At 42.9% G+C, this 19,782-nt stretch overlaps 1 protein-coding gene across 1 annotated transcript in view; it reads right to left on the reverse strand.

The window, feature by feature from the left end:
* Window positions 1-19,782, reverse strand: part of LOC127567956 (pappalysin-2-like) — a 290,468-nt gene that overhangs the window by 65,416 nt on the left and 205,270 nt on the right. Inside the window, 2 exon segments of the mRNA XM_052011199.1 lie at window positions 9,071-9,239; window positions 10,953-11,166. Of these exon segments, the coding sequence (XP_051867159.1) occupies window positions 9,071-9,239; window positions 10,953-11,166 (383 nt within the window).

A 19,782-nucleotide genomic window follows, 5' to 3' on the forward strand; every position in this document is an offset into this window, starting at 1 on the left:
TCCAACTAGCAGGCACTGCATGTACATTTTGGCCCCAAAATGAAATGCAATAAAATTTTAATTTTACAAACACAGGAATGTATCCTGCCTTTAACGTAACAAGTACACTTTGTTCCTCTCCAATGCTTTTCAATAGAGTATTTTTAACACAAAAAAGCCACAGATGGACACACACACAGACAAAGTCACCAACAAACTACTGCAATCTGCCAGTGCAATTAATTTAACTTTGACTGTATATTCTGAATAGTTTCCATAAGGGGCAGCCACTATCCTCTTCACATCAATGAAATTTAACTAACTGGAGTGTGTCACACAGAGCACAGCAGACAAATAGGATGCTGCTGAAAAACATTTATAATAACAAGTGCATGTTTTGTAGTATATATAAAATAGTGGAAAATATCCCAAGGCACTTGACAGGAGTGAACAGATAAAACTTGTCAGTGAATCACAAGAATCAGTGCTGGAACAATTACTGTTTGTTACAAACAGGAAATATGATTGGTAAGTTTGCAGTGACATGAAAATTGGTGCTGCTGTTGATAGCGAGGCCGCAGGATGATATCGATGGGTTGGTAAAATGCGCAGAGCAATGGCAGAAGGAATATAATCCTGATGGGCATGAGATGATGCACTTTAGGAAGACGAGGACAAGCACAGTGAATCATAGGACTCCAGGTAGTATTGAGAAATAGTGACCTTAGAGTAAAGTCCCAGAATCCCTGAATGTGTTTCACCTAAGGAGGACTAATAAGGATAGGACATACATAATGAAAGGTAGGGTCCTAGGGAGTATTGAGCAGCAGAGAGACCTTGATGTACACGTCTCAGAATCACTGAAGATGGCAGCAAAGCTGGATAAGGTCATTAAGGCGGCAGATAAGACATTCGCCTTCTTTAGCTAGGTCATAGAATATGGTACAACTTTATAAAACATTGGTTGTCACAACTTAAGTACTGTGTGCAGTTCTGGTCAACACACTGTAAGAAGGATGTGATTGTATGGGAGTACAAAAGAAGAAAAAAAAATCACAAGCATCTTGCCTGAGATGGAGCACTTCAGATGCGAGGATAAGCAGAGTAGACTGGAGGTTTGGTTTTCTTGGAATGGAGGAAGCTGTGACCTGATAAAAGTATTCAAATTATGTGGAGCACATATAGGGTAGATAGTAGAATTTTTCCCCCCATAACAGAGGTGTCTAAAACTAGTGGGTATACTTATGGGTAAATAGCAAAAGGTTTGGAAGAGATTTGAGGAAGAACTTCTTCACTTTGAGGGCTGGGTGGAATCTCAGAACACAGTTACCGAGAGGGTGATGGAGGCAGGGACTTAACACAAAATTTAAGTATCTAGACAAGCTTTTGAATCTCTGAGACATAGAAGGCTGTGCCAAGTGGAGGTAAATGGCATTAGTATAGATTGGTACTTGATGGTTCAGCATGGAGATTGTTGGCCAAAGGGCCTGTTACCATGTTGAATGACTCTATGACTATGGTTCTATGAACCTCAAGGAAGGTGTATTAGGTTAGAACCAAAACTTGTCATAGAGTTGGAATGAAAGTGTGTTTACAAGAGATGGGAAAAAGTAGTGAGGAAATTCAGAGCCCAGGGCTTGAGTAGCTGAAGGCAAGGCTGTCAATACTGGAATGATTGAAATCTTTAGGAGTCAGAATCGGAGGAGCATGGATAGCTCTTGGGAGAGTGGTAAGAGATAAAGAGGTATGAGGACATGAAGATACAGATAAGAGTTAGAGAGTCAAAGCACAGGGAAACAGGCACTTCTGCCCACAGTTTCCATGCCAGCTTTAAGAGTACAAAGACATCCAATATCTCCTCCTTTCCATTGTAGCGGTTGCTACTGCGAAATAAAACAAAGACGCTAGTCGAAGGATTGTCAAACAAGAACTGGTTTATTTTCCCGCCTTGCACGGGCCTTTTAAGGGAGACTGTTCCTGCCCAATGCAACCGGCAATGACGTAAGTACTACGTCATCAAGTCTTTCCCGCGCACGTGTTCTCCCTGTCGCTCGGGAAAGACGAGGCCCACCGCCATCTTGGGCCTCATCGCTCCGACGCCGCGCGACCCGACTGCTGAGCCGGTTCGCCTGACCGGACGGTGAGTCGCCACACCATGCTAATTTTTCTGAAATTCCAATGACCTGTGCCTGAATTCTTCAACTACAATGTCCTTTTCCATAGTAAATATGGATAAGAAGCACTCATTTAAGACCTCACCTACATCCTCTGGCTCCAAGTATAGTGCTTCTTAAAGGGCCCTACTCTTTCCCAAGTTTCCCTCTTGTTCTTAATACAAGGGCAGCACAGTGGTGCAGCTAGTACAGCCAGCAATCCGGGTTCAGTCTGGACTTTGGGTGCTGTCTGCGTGGAGTTTGCATGTTTTCCTTTTAACTGCATGGGCTTTCCCCGGATGCTCTGCCTTCCACATCTCAAATAACATGAAGGTTGGTGGGTTATTTGGCCTCTGTAAATTGCTCCTAGTGTGTAGGTGAGTGGTAGAATCTGGGGGAGTTGATGAGAATATGGTGAAAATCATATGAGATTAGTGAAGGAGTAGTGTAAAATGGGTGGTTGATGGTTGGTAGGGACTTGGTGGACTTAAGGACCTGTTTCTGTGATGTATCTCTCTGTGACTCCATACTTATAAAATACTTGGGGATTTTCTTTAATCTTACCTGCCAATGCTATTTAATGCCCGTCTTTGCTCTCTTAATTACAATTTTAAGTCCTCACTTACACTTTCTATAGTCCTGTTTCAGATGTTCTCAGGTCCCTAAACCTGCCATAAACTACCATTTTTTATCCAACCCTCAACATCCCTTGATATCTTATGTTCTTTAGACTTGTTAGCCTGACCTTACTTCCTGGTTGCCTGAAGATTAACTGGAAGTAGCTGCTTCCACTCCAGTTTTGCCAGATCCTGTCTATCATTTTAAATCAGTTTTCCCTCAGGACCTTAATTTCTAGTCTAGCCTTGTCATTCTCCATAACAACCTTAAAACTTACAGTTATGGTCACTATCTCCAAAATGTTCCCCTACTGACACTTCTTCCACTTGCCTGGCCACATTCCCTAATATTAGGTCCAGTACTGTCCCTTCTCTAGTAGGACTATGTACTGGCTCAAAAAATTTTTAAAAATTGACCCAGGCCATGAAGGATTCAAACAGAAGGAGAATCATACCTGCAAAGTGTTGCTGGATGGAGAACTAATGTAAGTTAGCAAGGCAAAGTGATGATGAGTGATTGGGGCTTGGTGCAAGAGGGTTGAAGGATACGTATCCAAGAGAAAGCAAAGCAGCTGAAGGAAAGGCTACTGATAATTATAGTAGAGTGTGCAGGGGGTGGATGGTGTGGAATGAGAAGTCTACTGGATCTGGGCAGATCCAAGGATGAATGAAGGGGATTAGGGCATGAGACAGTTATGTGCATAGGGTGAAATAAAGGAGATTTTAAAGCGAAAGATGAGGGTCTTCAAAGTAGTCCCCTGCGATATAGGAATTTGATGCAGCAATGAGGCATAAGAGGTCAGGCCTTAATGTGGGGGGCAAATGAATGTGATGAAATGATCTGTATGGATGGCATGCAAAACAAAGGTTTTCACTGTACCCTTGTATATGTGACAGTAATAAACCAATAATAAAAATGTGAACCATAAATTCAGGGTAGGTCAGAGTTGCAGATGGTACAAATGAGAAGACAAAGGAAGAGTGATGTTCGCCCACCACTCCCCCTTCACAATAGAGATAAAAAGCTCCAAAGGTGCCCAAGATCCACCTAATCACTGCTGATGACAGTGGTGTCAGAGGGAGCAAATGAAGCATTCCTGTTCGTTTATGTTTCCATAGCCCACTAAACAAAGGTGGCACATGATTTGCCAAGAAATTGAATTGCACCATTTTTTGATGCATTAACATATCACTGCACTCAGTGTTAACACCCAACTAGGTTCCCCATAAAAGAAATGTGGCCATGGCCAAATCCAGTTCAAAAGAGCATTAGGGCCATTTGTGCCTAGAAACAAGAGCTAAACACAGTGCCTGACACTTCACTGTGCAGGGAACAGAGAAGGACATAAGTCATTAAAGGCACATCCTCACTGGCAGTTAGACAGAGGCAACACAAACTGGCTGCCATGGAGGAGGCAGAGGCTGCAGGGAAATGGAGACTGTTCCCACATCACTCAAAAGACATGGCATGTGCTGATGTGGCAAGTAACATTTGTTCCAAAGACGTGCCAGTCAATGACCTTCTCCAACAGGAAGGAGTCTAACTACCTAACCTTGACATTCAATAGCATTATCATTGCTGAATCACCTACCCTCAGCATCCTGGAGATCACTATTAACCAGAAGTTCAACTGGATCAGTCGCAGAGGACTGAATTCTTCAAGTGAGGTCCCTCTCATCAGGAAATACAAATTGAAATAATTGGAGCTGGGATATATGGACTTCAGGGAATCCCACTTGGTCCTTAGTTGGTGTTAACAACTGTAGTGTGGAGCTGATCATTTGGTTTGCATTGGAAAAAAAGTATTTTGCAGCCTTCTTACAAAAATCATCTCTCTGTGAGGTAGTCCCTTGATATCCCATCCAACCAATGCTTGCCTCCTCCGCTAAGCCACAAGATGAGTATGTGGATGCTCAGCAGGGACATCTCGCTGGTTGCTGCCTTGATCGTGCTCCTCTCCATTCTCTGACTCATGGCCATCAAGCTCCAGGTCTCCTTGCTGCTCTTCCTCCAGCACCAAATGCTGTCTCTGGTTGGTTAGGCTATGCAGTGAGCAGCAGGTGTTGAAAACTCCAAGCCTGCCTGGCATGTACTGAACAGTGCCTCCAGACTACTGCAGACACTGGAATCTCACCTTGAGGAGACCAAGGATATTTTCTACGATCTTGGTTCTTGGCTCAGCCAGGGAAGTGGAGGGTAGTCCTTATCCACTGGGATTCATCCAAAAGTTTTATTTTGTTTATCCTATCCGGATGCATCACAGCTTGGTATGGCAACTGCTCTCCTCAAGACTGCAAGAAACTGCAGAGTTGTGAACACAGCTCAGTCCATCACAAAAAACAGCCTCCCCTCTGTCTACACCTCTTGTTGCCTTGGAAAAACAGCCAACATAATCAAGGACCCTTCCCACCCCGGACATTCTCCCTTCTCCCCACTTCCATTGGGCAGAAGATACAAAAGCTAGAAAACACGCACCACCAGGCTCAAGGACAGCTTCTACCCCACAGTTACAAGATTATTGAATGGACCTCTTGTACATTAAAGATGAACTCTTGATCTCACAATCTACCTCACCATGGCCCTTGCACCATATTGACTATCTGCACTGCACTTTCTCTGTAACTGTAACACTACATTCTGCATTCTGTGATTGTTTTTCTCTTGTATTACCTCAATGTACTGATGTGATGAAGTGATCTGTATGGATGGCTTGCAAAATTAAGTCTTTCACTGTACCTTGGTACATGTGACAATAATAAACTAATTCCAATTTTGCAGCCTTCTTATGAAAATCTTTTCTCCATTAGAGTGCTCCCTATATCCAGTGCAATCAACACTTGCCTCTGCCCAGCAGCATGTAGATGCTGAGCAGGGACATCCCCCTGGTCACTACCTTCTTCCTCCTGCTCCTCTTTATCCTCTCCTCCACCTGGCTTTGCCTCATGGCCATCAGGTTTCAGGTCCACTTGCTACTCTTCCATCCATTGCTGACAATGTCCAGTGGTGCAGGCTCCCTCAGGATGAAGGAGTCACCCGTGCTGCCAGGAAACAAAGTGCTCATCTGGGGGAAATTCTTCTGATGGCCCACAATGACCTGCACATTGAGGGAGTGGAAACCATTCCTATTCACAAGAAGATCTGGGTTATTAATGGGAGCTCTTACGGGCATCTGTGTACATTCAATAGTGTTCTGTGCTTGGAGAACCTGGCAATGCTGGCAGATTCCTGTGTCTGAGGTGCTGTTTGGTTGACATGGAAAAGAAAATGGGTGAAATGATTTCTCCATGAATGCTGTGCCTGGGTGACTATCGAATGCAGGGGTGCTACTAGAATGACCCTAAGAGGAGAAAGTCCAGACTCAACCTGACTCTGAGCTCTGTGGAGAGAGCAGTCCAGACACAAGAGTGCAGCTGAAGGTCTTCCCATGTGACATCACAGGCATGCGTGATGACAGTCTTGGAAAACCGGAGCCTGCAAATACACTGCTCATCAGAGAGGTTCAGGTAGTTACTTTGAAGACTCTCCAGGAGTGGGCTCTTCACAGATGGGCATCCTCAGAGACAAGAACTTTATGAGAATAATACCTGTCCAAATTCACCCTAAAATAATCTCCTGGTGTGACTTCACCCTATAATAATGCCCAGCATTGTCTACTCCAGATTAAGTCCACGTTGGACAATCTAGCACCCGATTTCTAAAATGTTGCTCCAAAAATGAGAGGGAATTTCATGTGGTAGATCTCACCTTGAGTGCTACTTTCCAGCAACCTAATGATGAGAAAGTCCAAGAGCATCAACAAGAATCCATTAAGAACTTTTAAAGGGATCTTCATTCTGGTTCCATTTGTCTCTGCTTCATAAACAATACTTCAGCCCAAAGAACTAAGAGTTGGCAATGCATTTCAACAGTGTCCTAAAGCCCTGAACTCAATGCAACATAACTTTGTACAACAATTGGATATGGAGACCAAATAAGTGAACTTCTGGAATTCTCTAGATCATTGTTGTGAATCTAGATCATTGGGGGTATTTAAGGTGGAAATACATACATTTCTGAAACAAGGCTGTGGGGTATGGGGAATTGAGGAGTTGAGGCCTGGGCAGATAAGCCATGATCATATTGAATGACAGGGCAGGCTTGAGTGGCTGAGTGACCTACTCCTGCTCCTATTTTCTTGTGCCCTTGTGGAATAGATACAAGAAGACTGGTGTAAAAAGACCAACAGCCCCAACAAAGATTATCCTTCCTATCAGACACTGCGACATTGTACACCATCCTACCAGACTACCGGTAATACTAAAACAAAATCAAAATACTGCAGGAAATTTAAAATAGAAACAGGAAACACAGGAAATGTTTATCAAGTTTATCGGCATGGTCCAATGTTTATACTTTGCCGGGCATATGAATGGATGCAAGAGAATCCCAATGATCCCACTACAAACTGGAATGGGGCCTGACTAAGATTGCTACCAATGAACACAGATTCTCAGAGCACAGAAGTAGGCCCTTCGGCCCGATGAGCCCACACTGACCATCAAGCACTCATTTACATTAATCCTACATTAATCCTATTTTTTATTCTCCCCACACTCTCATTAACTCCTCCTAGATTCTGCCATTTGCCTATACACCAGGAGCAATTTACAGTGGCCAATTAACCAACCAACCTGCACGTCTTTGGTTTGTGGAAGGAAATCAGAGCAGCTGGAGGAGATCGACACAGTTACAGGGAGAAAGAGCAAACTCCACACAAAGTGCGCTGGGGTTACAATTGAACTTGAGTTGCTTATGCTGAGGTAGCAGCTCTACCAGCCATGATACAATGTTGTCCAAATGTGGCTAAATGTTTAAGGATTGTTATACAGTATAGCATGTTCAAGTGGTGTTCTACACCATGTCTTTCACAGGCTTTGACACTGAGTTCTGTCAGTATCCTGGCTAATTGTAATTCCACAACCAATGACTAAAATGAGCCACCATCTGATCATTATTCCTTCACTGCTTATGGGAATTAGCTGTTCATAAATTGGTTGCTGTGTTTCCCTACATCATAACAGGGACCACGCTTCAAAAGTATTAATTGGCTGTGAAGAGTTTTCCTACATTGTAAAAACATACAGGGTGCTAAATAAATGCCTGTTCAGTAGAAGTGAAGTCAATTAGACCAGTCCCCCATAACCACTAAATATGTATTTTACTGGCACAGATATTTTATTGAAAAAAACTCATGACAGATTTTGTATCAAGTGCCCAAATATGACCTAATGTATCCATTGTTATTTCCACTTCAGCAGTTGGCATTAACGTGAGTCCAGGTAATATTAGCTATGAAATTTCCAGTTCCTCATACTAATTCATACAGACATCTCCAGGCAAAAATGGCAAAAGAATGACAGTTTAGAGCATTTATTTCTATGTTTACAAATTATCATTCTATAATTAACACTTCTACATGCAAAGACTGGAGAAAAATATAAATGGTCTGGTTTCAATATAAAGTGCTATGTGGGAATAGCATACAAATGACGAAAGGTTTCAAGTATATGGGTACTTCAATGCATTTTGTGCTGTTTCATCCCATTCCAGTGTAATTCATCCATTGGGATCCGTCTTTTCAGACTAAATTTAATGACAGTCAGCCACACAACAGAAGATCCAGCAAATTGTGTGAGCTCAGCACTACTGCATACATGATCGTCAATTGAACTCCTTTCATCAAAAAAACTTCCAAATGGGTCCTTAAGTGATAGCATGGAATGAGTTTCAATGTATATGCAATGAACTTTGTCAGAGGGAGTTTTACCTGTGTCTAGAACATGCCCCAAACCTCCATCTCCCAGTAATATCAGCAAAATTCACTCAACAAGGGCTGGATTTTCGAGATGACATGCTTCCACAAGACTGCACTTTAGAAATTGTTCCTCAACATTTCCCTCACTATCAACCTCTACAAAGAAACACATCATCAGGCTTCATAACTTGCTGTCACCACCTATTACCTCGTCTCACCTTCCTTTAATTTGCTGAAATAAAATACAAATTATTCAAAAAGCAAAATACTACAGATGCTGTACATCTAAAATAGCACACTCCCTTTGTTCTCTCTACCGCTCCCAGTCTGTGAAATTTAAAACAAGTTTGCTTTTGAAGTGTTCTCAGTTCTGATGAGGAGCTATTGATGTGAAACATTAATGCCACTTCTCTCTCCTAAGGTATTGCTGATTCACTGAGTATTTCCAGCATTCACTATTTTTAATAATAGAAATTGTCCAAGGATTACTTTAAGCTCAATATTCAATGAACAATAAATTTCTCACCTTTTTCGTGTGGTCATAACAATTAATGATGCAGCGGCTGTCAAACTCAAAGCCATTGGTACAGCTGTACATTCCCTGGAAGACTAGAGGAGGTGGGTCACAGAGCACAGGGTTGCAGCTACCTTCCTCCCAATATCCTCCTTCCAAACACTGCAGCTTTAGGAATTTCCTGCAGACAGAAGTATATTGTAAGTTCTGCAAGAATAAAAGAGTGAAGACTGTTGTATGAAACAATACCTTCCTTCAGTCAAGTTACATCCCTTATCACATACTGCGTCCAATTGAATTGCATCTCTCCATATTTTCTAATCAATCCAATAGAATTTGCTCTCTCTCACCCACTCTCCAAATGAATGGGATTACTCACATTACACATAGTGTCCTGATGAGATGACTCACCATTATACATACACTAACCCAATGGAATCACCACTCCTGCTCCAGGCAATCGAATATTGAGAATAAATTATTATTTATTTATCTGCCATTGCTTATCTACTGTCATATAATCAAATCTCTTAATCGACTTAATCTAACTCATTCTGACTTAACTGACAGTATTAAATTTAAGATCCATGTTTTGTACATACCTACAGCTCTCTCAAAACTTAGAATGAAATTTTATCATTTTATGATCATTATTTCCCAGTTGATTTTTCATAAAGGTCTGCTATTAATAAAAGTCTGCCATTAAGCCTAATTTAATACATAATGTTAGATCTACAATTGTCTATTTCCCAGTAGCTACCACCATATATTGTTCTGGGAACCTGTTCCGAATGAATTCCAATAAATTCCATGAACTTGTCTGCCTGGCTACTTTTGGTGTGCAAGCTCAAAGTTTCCCCATATTTGAGAGAGCCGAAGGATCAGAGCATTCATATTTTCAGTATATGACTACATCTTTACAGGCCAATGTAGGGTCTCATTATAATGACCATCCCAACTCGATCACAGAATGATATGTGGTGCACAACATGACTCTCGTGATAAAATGCCACTCAATTCTTTCTGGCTTATTCCTGCATTTCAGGTGCATTACATCCTGACCTTGCCATAAACCCTGTGCATATCCTGCTTCAAATACTGAAGATTCAATGAGCTGCCCACAATCTTTGCTTGTAATCTCGGGCCTACTTCTATGGTCACATATTATGCTCATCCCATATCGTTCTGTCCAGGACTGACGTGATCAATTGTCCTTACCCTGGAGATGAGATACTGAGTTGATGCACAACACACAGACTGTCATTCCCACTGTGTTCTTATAAACTAACAGCAGTGAGGTTAAACCACTTTTCGCAGAGTGTAGATGCAAACATTTTTAGTCTGGGAATCTAACAATCGATTGTAAGTCATTGAGTGGGTCTATAATGCACCCCCAGCCACTTAACAGGTCTGGCACAATATATATGTTATGTGTATAATACTATAAGAGAAGGCAGTGTATGGACACACATACAAGAAACACAACAGTGCGCTTAATGTCTCAAAATGTCTCACAGAAGCATTAGCAAACAAAGTTAGTCGGCAAGACGCATGAAGTGTGAAGACCATGAACAAGAGCTTAGTCAAAGAGCCAAGTTTTAAGGAACATTGTAGAGGAGGAGAGAGACAAAGAGATGGAGAACTTAGAGAGGGAATTCCAGAGCTCAGGGTCTCAGCAGCTGATGGTACAACTGCAAATGGTGGAATGCAAACGTAAACACACAAACTTATGCAGGAGCAGGTACTTATATGCCCAAGGTGAGCCTTTCATTTGAAGCCACTGAACTTCCCCAGTGGTCCTGTTATCTCCAAAGGACAGCGCCTGGTGCCTCTGGTCGCAGCAACCAAATCCAATTCACATTGGAACCACCACTTTATGCATCAGCTTACTTACTTCCTGGATCGCTTGTCATTGTTCCCATGTACGTAATAGCCGGGGATGCATTTGTATCTGCAGGTCGAACCGACGTCATGAGCTCCTTGTAGACATCGTGGCACCAGCAGTCTGGCATTAGCCACTGGTGGAGGGGCATGGCATTCCACCTTGCAGTAGGCTTCAGGGAGTGACCACAGGCCATCTTCCATACACTTCAGGGAGTAATTATCACCTAAAGACAAAAGCTATGAATGCAGTAGCAGTTTCTCCATGTTCTTTGCCCTGTCCGACAGTATAACTGCCAGGGTAGCTGTCACAACATCAAGCATCGAAATTACGAGTGCTCATTGAAAATGTGATGAATGCCAGCTCCCCTGATGGTGTTTCAAATACACTCAGTTTTAGTTTAGGTATAAATTGTTGGCAATTCTCAGTATTCTACAAGGTTACGATAATAACATATTTCACAACATGAAGCCCTCAAAACAAAAGAATTCAAACTTAAACCACTTGTTCGGAGAGATACTGACAATATTTAATTGATCAGTCAGAGGATGACAGGGTTAAGTGGTGAGTGTGTTTTGGCAAACCAGGGCTCTTGAACACGTTCTCAAATAATTCTACTGGCTTACTGCCCTGTCCTCCCACTGATCAGGTTTGGAGCACAACCATTAAAAGTAAATCCTGCCACCAGGAAGAACACATGACAGCCACAGGGAGAGGCCATTGACAGTCCAAACATGCATACAGCTCCCTGCATGATCTCATTCTGCCTACACCACCAGTCTTGTCTCTGATGGTAAACCAACAGATTCCCATTCCAACAACATGCTTCAACAAGAGATGCCCTCTGATCCCAATAAAGACCTAGTAACTCTGGATCCCACAGGAGAGGACTGCATTGTTATTGAAAGAAACACTGTCCGACAATGGAGCATTGCACCAGAGAGATCTCGTATTTTAACAGTGGAGGATATAATCCAATATAGTCTCAGCACTTCCAACAATTAAGTACTCCCAAGCTCAAAGTGGTAGGGTCATACAGCACAGAAACAAGTCCTTTGTCTCCTTTGTCCCACCACGTCCATGCTGACCAAGTACCCAAGCTATGTGCCAGCATTTGGTCCGTAGCCTTCTATGCCTTGGTGATTTCAGTGCTTGATTAGACACTTCTTAAATGTTGTGAGAATGCGTACGTCCACCACCCACTCAGCCAGAGCTTTCTAGATTCCAACCATCCTCCAGATGCAAAACTTCCTCCTCAGAACTCTTCAAAAACTCCAAACCTTTACCCTAAACCTATGCCCTCCAGTTTTAGACTCCCAAGCTCTCGTGAGTCAGCTCCAGAGTGCTTTCCTTTCAGCAATAGCCCTCCAGTTTCATGAAAATCCTGATGCAAATTGGTAGACCAGAAGTCTAAACGCTGATACATAAAAACATAGAAAACCTACAGCACAATACAGGCCCTTCGGCCCACAAAGTTGTGCCGAACATGTCCCTACCTTAGAAATTACTAGGCTCAACCACAGCCCTCTATTTTTCTAAGCTCCATGTACCTATCCAAAAGTCTCTTAAAAGACCCTATAGTATCCGCTTACATCACCGTTGCCGACAGCCCATTCCACGCACTCACCACTCTCTGAGTAAAAATCTACCCCTGACATCTCCTCTGTACCTACTCCCCAGCATCCTAAACCTGTGTCCTCTTGTGGCAACCATTTCAGCCGTGGGAAAAAGCCTCTGACTATCCACACTATCAATGCCTCTTATCATCTTATACACCTCTATCAGGTCACCTCTCATCCTCCATCGCTCCAAGGAGAAAAGGCCGAGTTCACTCAACTGTTTTCATAAGGCATGCTCCCCAATCCAGGCAGCATAACACTTTACAGTGCCAGCGACCCGGGTTCAAATCCGGCCACTGTCTGTAAGGAGTTTGTACGTTCTCCCCGTGTCTGTGTGGGTTTCCTCTGGGTGCTCCGGTTTCCTCCCACATTCCAAAGACGTACGGGTTAGGAAGTTATGGGCATGCTATGTTGGTGCCAGAAGCATGGCGACACTTGCAGGCTGCCCCCCAAAATCACTACACAAAAGGTGTATTTCACTGTGTGTTTCGATGTACATGTGACTAATAAAGATCTTATCTTTACCTTTATAAATCTCTTCTGCACCCTTTCTATGGCTTCCACATCCTTCCTGTAGTGAGGCGACCAGAACTGAGCACAGTATTCCAAATGGGGTCTGACCAGGGTCCTATATAGCTGCAACATTACCTCTCGGCACCTAAATTCAATTCCACGATTGATGAAGGACAATGCACCGCATGCCTTCTTAACCACAGAGTCAACCTGTGCAGCTGCTTTGAGCGTCCTATGGACTCGGACCCCAAGATCCCTCTGATCCTCCACACTGCCAAGAGGCTTACCATTAATACTATATTCTGCCATCATATCTGACCTACCAAAATGAACCACTTCACACTTATCTAGGTTGAACTCCATCTGCCACTTCTCAGCCCAGTTTTGCATCCTATCTATGTCCCACTGTAACTTCTGACTGCCCTCCACACTATCCACAACACCTCCAACCTTTGTGTCATCAGCAAACTTACTAACCCATCCCTCCACTTCCTCATCCAGGTCATTTATAAAAATCACAAAGAGTAAGGGTCCCAGAACAGATCCCTGAGGCACACCACTGGTCACCGACCTCCATGCAGAATATGACCCATCAACAACCACTCTTTGCCTTCTGTGGGCAAACCAGTTCTGGATCCACAAAGCAATGTCCCCTTGGATCTCATGCCTTCTTACTTTCTCAATAAGCCTTGCATGGGGTACCTTATCAAATGCCTTGCTGAAATCCATATACATTACATCTACTGCTCTTCCTTCATCAATATGTTTAGTCACATCCTCAAAAAATTCCATCAGGCTCATAAGGCAGGACCTGCCCTTGACAAAGCTATGCTGACTATTTTTAATCATATTATACCTCTCCAAATGTTCATAAATCCTGCCTCTCAGGATCTTCTCCATCAACTTACCAACCACTGAAGTAAGACTCACTGGTCTATAATTTCCTGGGCTATCTCTACTCCCTTTCTTGAATAAAGGAACAACATCCGCAACCCTCCAATCCTCCGGAACCTCTCCCGTCCCCATTGATGATGCAAAGATCATCGCCAGAGGCTCAGCAATCTCCTCTCACCTCCCACAGTAGCCTGGGGTACATCTCATCCGGTCCCGGCGACTTATCCAACTTGATGCTTTCCAAAAGCTCCAGCACATCCTCTTTCTTAATATCTACATGCTCAAGCTTTTCAGTCTGCTGCAAGTCATCACTACAATCACTAAGATCCTTTTCCATAATGAATACTGAAGGAAAGTATTAAGTACCTCTGCTATTTCCTCTGTATCCATACACATTTTCTCACTGTTATACTTGATAGGTCCTATTCTTTCACGTCTTATCCTCTTGCTCTTCACACACTTGTAGAATGCCTTGGGGTTTTCCTTAATCCTGCCCGCCAAGGCCTTCTCATGGCCCCTTCTGGCTCCCCTAATTTCTTTCTTAAGATCCTTCCTGTTAGTCTTATAATCTTCCAGATCTCTAATATTACCTAGCTCTCTTAACTTCTATAAGCTTTTCTTTTCTTCTTGACTAGATTTACTACAGCCTTTGTACACCACGGTTCCCATACCCTATCATAACTTCCCTGTCTCATTGGAACGTACCTATGCAGAACTCCACCCAAATATCCCCTGAACATTTACCACATTTCATCCGTACTTTTCCCTGAGAACATCTGCTCCCAGTTTAAGCTTCCAATTTCCTGCCTGAGAGCCTCATAATTCCTCTTACCCCAATTAAATGCTTTTCTAACTTGTCTTTTCCTATCTCTCTCCAATGCTATTGTAAAGGAGATAGAATTATGATCACTATCTCCCAAATGCTCTCCCACTGAGAGATCTGACACCTGACCAGGTTCATCTCCCAATACCAAATCAAGTACAGTCTCTCCTCTTGTAGGCTTATCTACATATTGTGTCAAGAAACCTTCCTGAACACACCTAACAAACTCCACCCCATCTAAACCCCTTGCTCTAGGGAGATGCCAATCGATATTTGGAAAACTAAACTCCCATCACGACAACTCTGTTATTATCACACATTTCCAGGATCTGTTTCCCTATCTGCTCCTCGATATCCCTGTTACTATTGGGTGGCCTATAAAAAACACCCAGTAAAGTTATTGACCCCTTCCTGTTCCTAACCTCCACCCACAGAGACTCCGTAGACAATCCCTGTATGATGTTCACCTTCTCTGATCAACAGTGCCACGCCCCCACCTCTTTTGCTTCCCTCCCTGTCCTTTCTGAAACACCTAAAACCCGGCACTTGAAGTAACCATTCCTGTCCCTGAGCCATCCAAGTCTCCAAAATGGCCACCACATCATAGCTCCAAGTACTGATCCAAGCTCTAAGCTCAACCACTTTGTTCACAATACTCCTTGCATTAAAATAGACATATCTCAAACTGTCGGTTTGAGTGCGTCCCTTCTCTATCACCTGCCTATCCTCCTTCTCGCACTGTCTACAAGCTTTCTCTATTTGAGAGCCTACTGCCTCTTCCCCAGTCCCTTCAGTCGGTTCCCACCCCCCAACAATTCTAGTTTAAATTCTCCCCAGTAGCCTTAGCAAACCTCCTCGCCAGGATATTGGTCCCCCTGGGATTCAAGTGCAACCCGTCCTTTTTGTACAGGTCACACCTGTTCCAAAAGAGGTCCCAATGATCCAGAAATCTGAATCCCTGCCCCCGCTCCAATCCCTCAGCCACGCATTTATCCTCCACCTCATTCTATTCCTATACTCACTGTTGTGTGGCACAGGCAGTAATCCCAAGATTACTACCTTTGCGGTCCTGTTCTTCAGCCTTCTGCCTAGCTCCCTAAACTCACCTTTCAGGACCTCATCCCTCTTTCTACCTATGCCATTGGTACCAACATGTGCCACGACTTCTGGCTGCTTTCCCTCCCACTCAAGATCTGGTGCAAATTGACTGACTTCTCACCAAGGCTCCAGGTCCACCTCGTCAGTACCTGATTTCTATTCAATTGGTAATGCAACTAATAACTGGGTAGAAGAAATGAAACCTATAGTTCCTATAATACACAACTTGAATTCAACATTGAAGGTCCAAATAAGGTCCTGTAGACTCAGCAGGAAAATTCCACAGCTCCATAGTACTTGCATGCAGATTTCAGTAGCAGTTCTCTAATATAATCAGCTAATTATTTGCCTTCAGGGCAAAGGGTCCTGACTTCCAAGATGAATTTCTAACAATGGTCAGTACAGCTGAAAAAATGCACAGGTGTTTAAAGGGGATTTCAAGGGTCTGTTCAGAGGCTGGTATAAAGTGACCTGCAAACTGTCAGACTGTTGTAACAACCCACCTGTTCACCATTAAGCATTTAAGGAATGGAACTTAGCCGTGATTTCAGTCCACACCTGCATTCACACAAACTGCAATTGCCCATTTCCTAATGTAGACCAGATTACATTCACTCATAACCTCCTTAGATCCCTTCTACACTTGCTACAACTTACACTGAACCCATACCCTCCAGTTTTATACACCCAATCATTTGATCGCAATTCAGCAACACAGTCATTTTAAAATTTACAAACAGGCTCAAATCCCTTTTACAGCCTCTCTCATCCCTATTTTGCAACTCAAATCCTCTGAGAACTGAGCCCTTTAAAGAAAATCCAAAAAAAAATGCAGATTCTGGAAACCTGAAATAAAAGAAGAAAATGCTGGAAACACACAGCAGGTCAGAAGCGTCTTTGGAGAGAGAAACAGAGTTAAAACCTGTTCACCAGCATTTTCTGTCTTTTACTTGATAAGATTTCTTTATTAGTCACATGTACATCGAAACACACAGTAAAATGCATCTTTTGAGTGGAATGTTCTGGGGCAGCCTGCAAATGTCGCCACGCTTCCAGCATGCCCACAGCTCCTAACCCGTACGTCTTTGGAACGTCGGAGGAAACTGGAGCACCCAGAGGAAACTCACGCAGACATGGGGAGAACGTACAAACTCTTTACAGACAGCAGCCAGAATTGAACCCAGATCCCTGATGCTGTAATAGCATTACGCTAACCGCTAGTGTTAAGACAAGTGGCCAGCAGCTTAGTTAAAGAGGATGGTTTATGGCAGCATTTTAGAAAGGAGAAATATATTTTGGGGCAAAACTGGAATGTGGTGCCTAAGTAGTTGAAAATAGGACTCCACTGGTGAAGCACTTGGCTAAAATTGGAAAAGTACAATAAAAACTGAAAATGCTAGAAATAGTCGGCAGCACTCTCGAAAAAGAAACTGAGCTAACATTTTAGTTGATGACCTTTCATCAAAAGAGTCTTCAATATTTCAGATTTCCAGTCTTTGCAATATTTTAATAGATAAGAATAGGAGACCATATGGCTCTTTGAGCCTGCCCCACTATTCATCAAGATCATGGCTAATTTTCTACCTCAGGACCATTTCCCAGCACTATCTCCATATCTTTTGATTCCCTTAATGCTCAGAAATCTATCAATCTCGGTTTTGAATGAACACCATGATTGAACCTACAATCCCTCCGGGGTATAGAATTTCAAAAGTTTACCCCTTTTAAGGGCCTACCCCATATTTTCCAACTATTCCCTCCTGGCCCTAGACTCAGTTACAAGAAACATCCTCCCTCCATCTAGCCTATCAAGCCCTTTAAGAATTTTTTTTCATTTCAATGAGATCTCTTCTCATCCTTCTAAACTTTAGCGAATAAAGCCCTAGTCTACTTAATCACTCTTCATAAGGCCAACTTGTCGTCCCTGAAATCAGTCCAATGAACCTTTGTGACATTCCCTCCATGGCAAATACATTCTTCCTAGGGTAGGAAGACTAAAACTGTACACCATGTTCCAGGTGCAATCTCACCAAGGCCCTAGATAATTGCAATAAAATGTTCTTACTCCTGTAATCAAACTTTCTTGTCTAAAGAAGGCCAATATACCATTTACCCTCCTAATCGCTTGCTGCACTTGCACTATGGCCTTCAGTGACTCATGTACAAGCACTCAAAGGTCCATTTGAACAGCAACACTACCCAATCTCTCACCATTTAACAAACACACTGCTTTTCTAGAATGTTTACATCCAGGACATGCCCTCCTCTCATTACTACCATCAGAGAGCGGGTACGGGAGCCCGAGGACCCAAACTCAATGATTCAGGAACAGCTTCTTCCCCTCCGTCATCAGATTTCTGAGCGATCCATGAAAACTACCTCATTATTCCTTTTTTTTTGAACAATTTATTTATTTTTGTAATTTGTATTCTGTGTCTTTGCACTCGTACTGCTGTCGCAAAACAACAAATTTCACGTCATATGTCAGTGATAATAAATCAGATTCTGATTCTGAAAGTGGACAACCTCATAGTTTCCACCCCTCAGCCAAGTCACTGATATAGATTATGAATAGGTGGAGCCCAAACACTGATCCCTGTAGTATTCCACTAGCACAGACAGTCAACTTGAGAAGGATCTGTTACCCCCTTTTGTTTTCCCTCATTCCTGTGGCTCCCTCCCCCTACTCTTTCCCCTCCCCTGCCCTACGACCTGCCCATCACCTCCCTCTGGTTTCCCACCTCCTTCTCTTTATTCCATGGTCTACTGTCCTCTCCTATCAGATTCCTTCTTCTCGAGCCCTTTGCCTCTTCCACATATCACCTCTCAGCTTCTCACAATATTCCCTTTCATCCCCCTCCCCCACCCATCTACCTTTCCCCTCTCACTTGGGCTCACCTATCATCTGCCAGCTTGTGGTCCTCCCCCTCCCCCACCTTTCTATTCTTGCTTCTGCCCTCTTCCTCTCCAGTCCTGATGGTCTTGATCCAAAACGTCAACCGTTCATTTCCCTCCGTAGATGTTGCTTGACCTGCTGAGTTAGTCCAGCATTTTGTGTGTGTTGCTCCAGATTCCAGCATCTGCAGAATCTCTTGTGTGTCTGTTTATTCCCACTCTTTGGTTCCTCGACAGTAACTAACTCTCCATTGAGGTGGGCAGCATGGGAGTCTAAGTTTATAATGACAGATCCACAAAAGATTATATTCATACTTACTATGTAGGTCACCAATGAATGAGGCGGCTAACTGCTCGGAGGAAATTTAAGGCTAATATGATTTTATCTCTTGATAGCTTATCATTCTATATTATCTCTTCTTATCAATTTACTTAATAATTCACAGATGGTTTGAATTAGCTTGCAGTGCAGGGCTGCAGAATCGTGGGAACAATACAACAATCATAAATGTTATTGTTTTTAATAATGAGACCACAAAGACTACTCAATAGCAAACTAAAGTGTAGAAACTCAAGAACTGTGAAACTGATATATTCCTACATCAAAAAAAATCTGCAGATTAGTTAACTCAAGCAATACAAACTGCTAACTAGGAGTTAGAGTTAATTACTCCTTGCTTATAAAACCATAAGAGTTGGCTGCAGATACCATCATGGAATATCAACTGGAATCCCTTGGAAAAAAAAATTGTATCCAACAGAGGCATAAATCCACTCTATACAGCATAACACCCAAATACACAAAGCTAATTTACAAACCTTTTTTCCTTTTACCCACTCTCCTTCCACAATCCCCTTCCCAAATGTGTTACATTAACTCTCCCATTCCTGGGGTACAAACCCGGGCAGCAATAGCCCATCAACTGCATAAGGAACTTCTGTGGTGCTATGTGCCTGTGATGCTGCTGCTGCAAGTAAGTTTCTCATTGCACCTGTGCAT

The sequence above is a fragment of the Pristis pectinata genome, chromosome 3 (genome assembly GCF_009764475.1).
Source record: "Pristis pectinata isolate sPriPec2 chromosome 3, sPriPec2.1.pri, whole genome shotgun sequence".
Lineage (NCBI taxonomy): Eukaryota > Metazoa > Chordata > Chondrichthyes > Rhinopristiformes > Pristidae > Pristis > Pristis pectinata.